We start from the raw sequence: 11,354 nt of genomic DNA, 5'->3' as shown, positions 1-11,354 counted from the left end.
AACAGCTTCAAAAAAACAATTTCCCTCAAAGAAAAAAACAAACATGCCCTGTTGTCGCAAGAAAAAAAGTGCAGAAGGAAACATCCATTGAAACTCAGTGTGCTGCTCTGTGATGCTAGTTCAAGCCAGATACTTGGCATCTCATCTTGGGTGCAAGTTCATCAATGTTTGGGCTCAGGCTCTGAGCTGAGGAAATCCTCAGGATGGAGTGAAGGTGTGCGTGCAATATACCGGCGGGCCAGATCTAATAGTAATTAAAAATTATCCTGCGGGCCGAAATTAAATCCACCAAGGGCCTGATTTGGCCCCCGGGCCTTGAGTTTAACACATGTGATCTAGACTAACAGTTCATCACAAGCATTTGTATAGTGACTTGAGGTCCTGGGTGATGATGGTGCCCAGGAAGCGGAAAGACTCCACAGCAGTGACTGGGAAGCAGAGGTGGGAAGTAGTGGGGTACAAATACTTTGTTACTGTACTTAAGTACATTTTTCTGGTATCAGTATTTTACTCCGCTACTTATTTTTCTGACGACTTTTTACTTTTACTTCTTACATTTTTAACACAAATACCTGTGAACAGGTATACAGGTGTACAGGTGAACAGCAAACACCAGTGTGATTTTGGTGGGAGTACGACCACCCTGGACAAAGCTATATTGGGGGTGCCAAATCCGGCAGTACATTCGCCTGGTCTGCCACATGTGGAAGCCCCTCTTTAGTTTCTCACCTGTCAATGTCACAGACTGCCTGCATTAACCACTGAGCTATAGGCCTACAGCAGCACGATTGATTTGAAATGATTGGATTATAGAGAACAGAGATGCTGTGGGTCATTGTGCAATCATTACCTGGGAGGAGTCAAGGAAAATGATACTGAATTCATGCTAAAACAATCACCAAAGCCAAATGAGTCCACGCATCATGTGTGTTTATGGATGTGAGTGTTTTTATCAGTGCTGTGGAAGTCACACACCCTGACAGGTGACAGTTTCATTGGAAGAACATTGAGAAAGAATTGTGGTGCAAGAAGTAAAAAAAAGCAGGAATGTACAACACTCACACACACACACACACACACACACACACACACACACACACACACACACACACACACACACACACACACACTGCCCCCCCATGACAGTTGCTGCAGCATTTGAAAACCTTTGATCACATACAGTACCAGTCAAAAGTTTGGACACACCTTCTCATTCGAAGGTTTTGATTTATTTAGATTATTTTTTACATTGTAGATTAATACCGAAGACATCAAAACTATGAAAAAACATAATATGGAATGATGTGGTAAACATAAAGGTGTTAAACAAACCAGTATATGATTTATATTTTATATTTTTCAGAGTAGCCTGCAACCTTGGGCTGCTGTGCTCTCAGTGTTTTGTCTCCCTGCTCCTGCCTGTTGGCGTCAGCTGATAGAGGTGTTATAGTGCTTTATCTTGTTATGCACAATGTTGATTATTCTTTCAGAACTAGCTAAATACATGGGTAAAGGTTCTACTTGAGCCCAATTTGAATACCATAAAGAAAGTATTAAAGCCAGCTCAAGCTAAATGTCAAATGTATTTAATTAATGTACAGTTGTTTTGATTTATTTTATTTTATTTGAGTTGTACATGTTTCAAAACGCGAAGTGTAATAACTGCAGTTGCCTCCCTGTCACAGAGAATGACAAAGATCCTCAGTGAAGCACAAGCCCATGTTTCTCACTAAATTGTAAGTACAACTTATTAAAAATATCAGTTCAATGCAACTAATGTCATCTTAGTGTTATTGCATGATGTTAAAATTGGTTTTCCATGAATTTAGTGATGGATTGTAAACATTTGAAATAAGTATAAGAAATGAAGTGTTTCTCAGTTACAAGGTTGTTGTTTTAATAAATCAGACACTCATGGTGCAGCGTTGTACTGTACCTCTTTATATAGGCATTTTGTCCCTAACAAATAGTTTTTGCGCTGATCAGGGGGTACTTGGCTGACATTTCTTTTCAAAGGGGGTACATTATTGAAAAAAGTTTGAGAACCACTGGATTAGATGACTTTTTTTGTCCCTCGGAGGCAGGGTCTGTCCCCTTTAGGCTGGCGAAGACACAACATCTCTCAAAACATGAAAACTCACAAAGATTATAAAGGTAATGAAAACATTTGTTGTAAAACATTTTTTTATTAGATATTTTTTCAAGTTGTATAAAGAAATGTTTTAACAAAGTAATTTATTTAATTCTTATTTTTATCACGTAATTACTTAGTTACTTTACACCACTGCCCATGAAAAACAAATAAGACAATAATGAATAAACAAAAATGCACTTAGTAAAAAACAAAAATGTGCTTTATTGTGGTCTGAATGACTTCAGTCCCACTTGAGTCTCTGCTGCTGCATGCTGAAACTTGTTATTCATTGACGTACTGCAGCTTGATTCACTCAGCATGAGGTCATCCATATGGCCCCCTGTCTGCCGTGGATTTGGATTTACCTGCATCAAGTAAAACATCAACACCGGAACTGGAGCGATTTCTGCCTTCAGAACAAGAGCGGACCTTTTCAAGATTCAAGGCTTTTATTGTCATTCGTAGCCTACATAGCCACAGTGTAGTTATGTCGATGGAAATCTTAGGTCCCAGGCTCTTCCAACAGTGCAACACAATAAAACAGATAAAATAGTGCAAGTAAATACAATAAAATAGAAAAGAAGTAGTGCCATAAGAGTCTATATACAAGTGATATGATACATCATTTGTAAGTTGCAAACAGATGAATGTTATGGATGTTCTTAGTTCAGGTGTTTAACAGTCTTATGGCCTGTGGAATAAAACTGTCCCTGAGTCTGGTGTATAATATGCAGTTCTGCTCTCATTCTAAAACCCAGTGGACATCTGTTTTGCTTTTGTTTTTTAGCAAGAAGACAGTATACCCTCAAGGCTATCAGAGTGATATGCCTATTAAAATAACATTAAGAATACTGCTTGGTTGAAGCTCTAGCTGTGTTGGATATACAAAATAATCATAATCAGAAACAGGTTTATTACCAGGTAGGTTTACACGTAGGCCTACGAGGAATTTGACTTGGTGTTGTGGTGCATACATAAAAGTAAAACAAGAATTAAAAACACAGGTAGAGAACTTGAAAAATATTTAAAATAATAAAAAATATAGTAAAATATAACAGTATTGTTCCAATCTAATTTTATGTTTTACAGTTGACTTAGCAAATACAGTTATTTGGTACACACATTTATAAGAACAACAATACAAAACAAAGATGGCGTACTTTTTAGGGCTATTTTGATTACTCTAATGATTACATTAATTTAATTATAAAATCATTGAATCGTCACGATATAAAATAAAATGTCTTCTTACATTAAGGTTGAACAATTTATGTATTGCTGGTGCACAAATAAGTCAATACTAGCAAGTTTATTTTTTTGCTGCAGTGCTAGCAAATACTTTTATACGACTTCCATTTGGAAGAGAAACCGGAAGTGGGATGTGCCGGTGGCTCGAGCTCTCGAGCTTCATGCGGTTGAGTCTGGGAATTCATACACAACTACTTTGAAGAGGAATGCAGCACTCGTAGCCAACCATACTGTAAGTATACTTTAAAAGCCATTACTTCATGTGTTATTCAGTTCAATATTCACATTGTTGTCAGTGTTATTTATTGTAGGTTTTCCTAAAGATTGTGACAAACAGCAAAAGCCGGTTTTATTCAGTATCTAAATAACCAGCTAAGCTAACGTTAGCTCTCTTCCGTCGCCGGGATTCACTTCAATTCTTCTTTTAAACGGGTTTGTATTCCTTAAGTTAATATGTTTAGTCTGTCGGCATTAGTTTTATGTTGTGTTGTTACCTAGAAGCTTGACATTTGTTGTTGTTTTGACCACTGAAAAAATGTCTCTGCTTGTAACGGAGGTTAAACTGTCATAAATCTATCATTGTGAACTATTACCAGAATTGTATTTCACTGCCTATTTCATATACTAGAAAAAAGTTTAATTAATAAAAAACAAACAACGCCAGACGCTTTACATTGTGTCTGAATAGCAGTAATTGAGTCAGATGGCCCAGGAGGAGGTGATGTAGTAGGACTGGTATGCAGAGGTCTGACATCAGCCAAAAACTCTCTGAAAACTGGAGCTGAGTTTCCTCGGGCCAAATAAGGAGGAAAAGAGCTCAGATACTTTATCATGTAGGTGGAACATATTAATGTGGCCTTTTATGATCTGATAAATACTCGTATCACAGTTTAGATCTACTAACACAGCGTTGTTTTGGTCGCTGTCACTGTCAATCATAAACTATCAATTACATGTTTAATTAATTGTGCTTTATTGGCATGTAACAGGGACAACATTGCCAAAGAAAGCATCAAATAATTTAGAGATTAAATATAAAAAGATAAAGGTACATTTATCTTGCCCTTGCTTTTTTTTAAAGACTATTCTTTCTATACAATGCATATTACTAAATAGTGAAACATGACCGTTGTAGTTTCACAAAGTTCATGGTGTTTTAAATGGCTTGTTTTGTTTGTCCAAAACTCAAACATATGGTTTATATCTCCATTTTCTTCTGCAGTGAATCTTAAGGAATCATCATTCCAGTCAGCACATAATGGCTGGCTTCAGACAAGAGGATGTGGAGGTGTTTTATGAGATGGAAGAGGAACTGGGCAGGTAATGTTTATTTTTTCTTCTCCTACTAAATGTTTTGTGACACCAATGTATATGAAAACATGTTGTCAGTGTGACGACTGTAGTCAAGAAACTATATACACTTGACTCTAACATCTATTTAAAACTGCCAGTCAAGCAAAAGGGACATACATGATGCTTTAGGATATTTTTTATGCCACATTTAAAGGACATCATGTATTTATGAAGTTTCTTGTGAATCCAAATGCTGCCCTGCTTTCATCGAAACACTGTGTACTAAGCAAAATATCTGATAGCTGCAACAGTTCCCTTTTTTATAAAGATATGTTGTATTACCAGTGCTTATAGTTTGTAATATATAAATAAATAAATAAAATACATCTCACACAGTTGCTTGAGTTGTGTTTGAGATGCATTTTGATGCCAGATATGAGCTGCAAACGACCAAAAGCATTAGATTTTATGAAGGCAAACATATGCTAGTGTTAGCAACATTTAATAACCTTTTTACAATGTGCTTCTATAGTTTGTGACTGAGTCATCATATCTTTATAGTTTACATTTTCTACCCAAGCTACTTTTTGCTGCAGTAATGCAGCAAAGCTATTGTGTAAGTAAGTAAGTGTGTGTGTGGGTGCACGCATTGAATTCTCTGCCCAGTCATGCTTTATGGAATTCTTTTTTCCCACCTGCACATTAGTGAGTTCTTGTCAGTAATTTAATTCAGAAATTCTATTAAACAAAACTGTATTAAATACATTTGTATATTGATTATGGTAAATAACTCAACTTTAAAGTTTATCCACATAATGCTTACAATTCCAACATTCATTTTTATTCAATATTAAATCATTACTTAGTCTAGTGTTTCCAAACCTAGGGGTCAGGATTTCCAAATTGGCCCACATGATAAATCTCATAGGTCACAAGATCCCTGCAAACATTTCCTCTTTACTAAGACAATTATTCCACAAACTAATGTCCTTGGCATTTTCTAAAACAAATGGAATCCGTTTTCCAGTACAGTAAAAACAATACATTTTAAAACCCCTCTCTTTAAAATGATCCGAAGAAGAAATGTCTTTGTGGTTGACCTAGAACCCTACATTGACGTCATAGTCTCTGCTCAAGGAACATAAGTAGAAGTTTCTTCATTTAAAGTGCGGACAAACCAAATTGTTATTATTTCCCAAAGTTATGTGTTGATATATTGCCTGTACTCTGACCAGCAGCAAATCATTTAAGCCAGAAGAAACCCAAAGTGGCAAGGAAGGTCTGCGTTATCTTTGTTTTTAACGCTTGTTTCCTCTCCTCCCTGCAGTGGACAGTTTGCCATCGTTCGTAAGTGTAAGGAGAAGACCACGAGTATTGAATATGCAGCCAAATTCATCAAGAAACGGCGTCTGTCCTCCAGCCGGCGGGGGGTGAGCCGCGAGGAGATTGAGCGCGAAGTCAACATCTTGCGAGAAATCCAACACAGCAACATCATCACCCTGCACGACATCTTTGAAAACAAGACGGACGTGATCCTGATCCTGGAGCTGGTGTCCGGAGGAGAGCTGTTCGACTTCCTGGCTGAGAAGGAGTCTCTGACGGAGGAGGAGGCCACTCAGTTCCTCAAGCAGATCCTGGACGGGGTTGAGTACCTTCACTCCAAACGCATCGCTCACTTCGACCTCAAGGTCAGTCTTCTGTGTGGCTAGGGAGGTGTTAGTGAGACTCTGGTCCAGCAGGCGTAGTTTACATGTTAGTGAGGATTCCTGTTGAGGTGTAAGAAGATGTTTATGCTGTACTGGAAATCTCCCTGTGAGTCCTTGCTGCATGGTGATACTAATAATATAAAGAGGTTTTAGGTTTTTACATTAGCCTATTAAGCTCATGAAACGTATCTGTTTATCGAAATGACATATTTAGACGACGTTTTGTTTCATGGAAAGAATAATCGATTTGTCTGAAAATGTCTTTGACACTACATCTTTGCCTGATCATTATGTACTTATTTATGAATATGAAAACACTATAGTTGACCAAGATTTTGCCTCGTACACCCTGTCAAAGATAAATGGATGGAAAGCGTACGGCTTCAATATAACCTATTGGGTTTCTAGATAACATTTTCAAACCCGTGTTCTGGAGAAGTTTTCTTTGAAAGTATAGCATACTACTATAGCACATTACTCTTTTTCTTTCAATGTTATACCAGTGATTAGCAAAGTGCAAACCCGCTAGTTGACGGATTGGTTCCTCAGGTATGTGACGTATTAAAATCCTGGCTGTCTGGCTTTGTTTTTGAGACTGTTATTGGTTTACTTTAGTTCCAGGACAAACATGTAATGAAGAAAAAGCAACTACAGTAAGACGTTGTTTTAATGGGAATGCACACTTAAACTTGGATTTTCTTCTCGTAACAGTTTTCCATTTCTTGGCTTTCTGTATACACGGGCTCTGCCTCAAAACCTTGTTCCCCCTCTAATGTTTATTTCTTTTTGTCTTTCAGCCTGAGAACATCATGCTGCTGGACAAGAACGTCCCAAACCCCCGGATCAAGCTGATTGATTTTGGGATTGCTCATCAGATTAAAGCAGGAAACGAGTTCAAGAACATTTTTGGAACACCAGAGTTTGTTGGTGAGTTCAAGTTACCCCTCTTTTTCACAAATAAAGTAAAAATGTTCTGCTTTAGAAATCTTTAAAGTGTTGTGCCTGTGTGCGCCCAGCTGGTTAAACCCTTTAAGTTGATGACAGTGTGTCTAAGATCTCCACATCTGGTTTGAATTAAAGCATTCCTCTGTGCTTACAGCTCCAGAAATAGTGAACTACGAGCCCCTTGGACTGGAGGCGGACATGTGGTAAGATGTCAACATGTTGTTTTGGAAGCTGTATTTTGAGCTGTGTGACCGTTTTCATTCATGCCTGGTTCTCCTCTTCTCTGCAGGAGCATCGGAGTGATCACATACATCCTGTGAGTTGTGTTTCACATCACCACTTGTTGTTGACTTTCGTTCAAACTTCAATAGCTCGCTCCTCGGCCGTCTCGTTTCATAAAGCGAATCCTTTTATCTGTGTTCCTGCAGACTGAGCGGGGCTTCGCCATTTCTTGGGGAGACAAAGCAGGAGACCCTGACTAACATCTCAGCCGTTAACTACGACTTTGATGAAGAATACTTCAGCAACACCAGTGAGCTCGCCAAGGACTTCATACGCCGTCTGCTCGTCAAAGATCCCAAGTAAGAACTTTTCAGTTATTATGCTGAAAATAAAGCATCACATTTCTGTGAAAATATACTGTTTTAGCTTGGTCATTTGCTCACTGGTGGAATATTTTGTTTTCAGGAAGAGAATGACAATTGATGACAGTCTTCAGCATCCCTGGATTAAGGTGTGTGGTTTATTAATATTTGATATGGTGTTTATAACTTTTTGTCAATGTCAAAGCAATCTTGGCTTGTTTGATAAACACATCGCGAAATTGAACTCCCTTTTTTTTGTGCGTTGTGTGTTCAGCTCAATGTTTTTATTTGATCTACAAAATGTTTTAAATAATTTCCCTTTTTCTAAATCCTACAAGCACTTACTTGAATTATACTCAAAAAAACTCAGCAAACTTTAATAAAAGTTTATGTATCGCAAATAATATTGTTATTTCGATCCTGAAAAGCCAAATATTCCTCAAGATTTGTTGTCAAATTGCATTCCTTATTTGAAACCTCTACATATTTAATTCTCCAGGTGATCAAGAGGCGAAATGTCCGCCAGGAGGAGCGAGACCACAAGACTGAGCGTCGCCGTCTGAAGACGACCCGTCTGAAGGAGTACACCATCAAGTCCCACTCCAGCATGCCGCCCAACAACACCTACGTCAACTTTGAGCGCTTCTCGCAGGTCCTGGAGGAGATCGCGGCCGCAGAGGAAGGCCTGAGGGACCTGGAGCAAAACCAGCGCTCGTGCCGGGAGGACGTGGCGGCGCTGCTGTCCATCTACGAGGAGAAGGAGGGCTGGTACAAGGAGGAGAACCAGAGCATCTCCACCGACCTGAGCCACATCCGGCAGGAGCTGCAGCGCACCACGGCCCAGAGGAAGAAGAGCCAGGAGGAGACGCGCCTCACCATGCAGGCCGCAAACATCCTCAAGCGCAAGTACGGGCGTCTGGAGAACCGCTACGAGGCTCTGGCGGAGCAGGTGGCCTCCGAGGTGCGCTGGGTGGAGGAGCTGGTGAAGTCCATCTCTGCAGAGAAGGACACGCTCGGCAGCATGCCCTGAGCCCGACTGACAACACTGACTCTAATTCTCCGGCCCCTCCTCTCTGCGGGTCGGTGCTCCTCATAAGCTGCTGCCATCGGGAGAACATTTTCAACTCTTTTTTTAATGTCACGCTCGAAAAACCAGCAAGAAGCAGAAAGGCAATCTTTTGAACCCATTCCCCCACGAAGAGGCTCATTCCTGTGTTTTATAAGTTAATTTATAATTTGAGAGATTTCACATACTGTTAATTGTTTTGAATTTGAAATTGTATTGGCTTTATTTTTGTTTTTGTAAATTTTCTTTGCCTGGTTTTGTTTTTAGAATCGTAGTTACTGTACATCACAAGGTGCTGTGGAAGCTGTAGATGTCCGCTCTCGCCTCAGGTTATTGGTCAATATGTGAGAAGGCTTCACAACTTAAAGCTAAAGCAGGTAAATAAATAGCCATCGTCGAGGGGCATTTATTTATACGCTTACATTTCCAATTCGGGTGCAGCTGAACGTCAGCTATAAAGGATGCAATAAACTCTAGAGCACTCGGCATAGAATGAAAAAGATTTTGCGTTACACTTTTTTTTCTGTCTTTTATCTGTGATTTTCTAATGATTTCAAGTTTCCTCCAAAGAGTCAACCTAGTTTGTTATAATTACAGGGTAAAAGAGACAATTTGGTGGTTGAGTTTATTATTAACTTTCAGAGATAGTAATAATAATAATAAACTCCTCCTGTATAGCAGACTTTCAAAACCAAAGTGACAAGGTGCTTCACCACAAAAAACACCATACAACACAGATGCTAAGAAAGCAAATGTGAGCAGACAATAAGAGATCCAACTAAATGAGAAATAACGTTTGAATACATAAAACAATCTGTGGGTGTGTTTTAGAAGCTTTTGAACTAATCACACTTTCATAAGTACCAAATGACATGGTTCTTTCTAGGACCTTCCTTAGTAATGTAATGAATTCACGTAAAAGTCAAGCATTATCGGGTTTCAAATGTACACTCATCTCTGCTGTGCCTGAAAACTGATGGACCGTATTGCCTCTGCGTGCTCTCCTCTGTCATCGAGTTATTGATATATATATCACATCGCTCCATGTCTTAAACAACAGCCTGTGCTCAGCAGCTTGTAAACCGAACAGCGTGCATGGAAACTCGATAAACTGTCATTCTGTTTTCATCCTGACCATCTCTGCATTCTCGATACATTCCTCTGATAAGTTTCCCATCCAGGCAACACATTCCCCATGTATAGCGTAGAAAAGTGTATGATAGATGCAGTAGTATTTTTCCAAAAGAGAAATGTATACTTAATTGCATTTGAATGATTATAGCAATGTAAAAAAATCTATTTTAATCTGATTCTAATGTGTAAGAAAAAGCTGAAATGTCTGGGCTTGTTTCAAATAAAGAAAGTTATAACTGTTAAAAAGCATTCATGTTTTGTTATTGTGTGTGGCAACTCTTTGTATAGTGTATCTTTTATAAATATATGTTTGTTATTTGTGCCTTGTTTTGTCCAGTGGTGAAAAGTAACGACATTGGCATTTACTCAAGGACTGCACCAAAGTACAATTACAAGTTACCGGTTCTTTACTTGTGTAACTTCATACTTCTACACCTCCTTTTTAATTATACCAATTATATTACTCATTTATATGTATAACGTGTTTTATAATTTGCTCAACATCGACTAGCACTGTAAAATGCTGCTTGCTTTCAGTACTTGTATACAGAAAAGACCACAAGCAGGTCTTTGGCTCAGCAATATATATGATCTAAAAAGCCTCACAATTTCTGCACCTGGTCTCCTGTACTGGGGAAGATTAAAGGTGGGGTAGGTAATTCACTTCAGAAACACTTTTTGTTATATTCCATGGAATGCTCTTAACATCCCGATAGCAATGAATATATTAAATGCTTTGACAATAAATACATAACAAAATGTCATCTGTGGAAGCCGTGGCGCTGCAAAAAGCACGACCAATCATCTGAGCCGGCCCGGCTAAAATAACTGGATGGCCTACCTGCCTGTCAGCCTTCCATCTCGTGCACAAACTTATCTCGTGCCCTCATTGGTCATGTGCGCGTTCGTGTGTGTTGGAGGAGGGGCTCTGTAAGGAAGTCTGAAGGAAGAGGCAGATTTGTTCCGGTTGTGTACTTTCAAATTCTAGCGCACTCGAGCTGGTTTCTCCATTTCTTACCTACCCTACCTTTAACAACGGGTAGTAACTGAATGAATGAGGCCCTCTGCTGGTGGTTCACCAAAATACAGGAGATTTATGAAAGCCTCTTTTAGTTCTGTGGTCTCTCATTGACCAACCAGAACGTATACACATCTAATTGCTTGTGTATTAAACAACTCGAGATCATAGACTGTATATATAAAGCTCGAGATCCATAAATAAATATTCAGCTTTGTGATAGGCT

At 38.9% G+C, this 11,354-nt stretch overlaps 1 protein-coding gene across 1 annotated transcript; it reads left to right on the top strand.

The window, feature by feature from the left end:
- The first annotated feature begins 3,518 nt into the window (after nucleotides 1–3,518).
- dapk3 (death-associated protein kinase 3) lies at nucleotides 3,519–10,356 on the top strand. The gene is made up of 9 exons (XM_034153102.1): nucleotides 3,519–3,614; nucleotides 4,605–4,702; nucleotides 6,003–6,363; nucleotides 7,179–7,308; nucleotides 7,481–7,529; nucleotides 7,616–7,642; nucleotides 7,755–7,907; nucleotides 8,014–8,059; nucleotides 8,410–10,356. The coding sequence occupies exons 2-9, from the start codon at nucleotides 4,641–4,643 to the stop codon at nucleotides 8,938–8,940; spliced, it is 1,359 nt and encodes a 452-aa protein (XP_034008993.1). The 5' UTR covers nucleotides 3,519–3,614; nucleotides 4,605–4,640; the 3' UTR covers nucleotides 8,941–10,356.
- Nucleotides 10,357–11,354: the final 998 nt, after the last annotated feature.

The sequence above is a fragment of the Trematomus bernacchii genome, unplaced genomic scaffold (assembly GCF_902827165.1).
Source record: "Trematomus bernacchii unplaced genomic scaffold, fTreBer1.1, whole genome shotgun sequence".
Lineage (NCBI taxonomy): Eukaryota > Metazoa > Chordata > Actinopteri > Perciformes > Nototheniidae > Trematomus > Trematomus bernacchii.
Note: the sequence above shows the minus strand (reverse complement) of the source record. Positions and strands in the feature narration are given on the sequence as shown.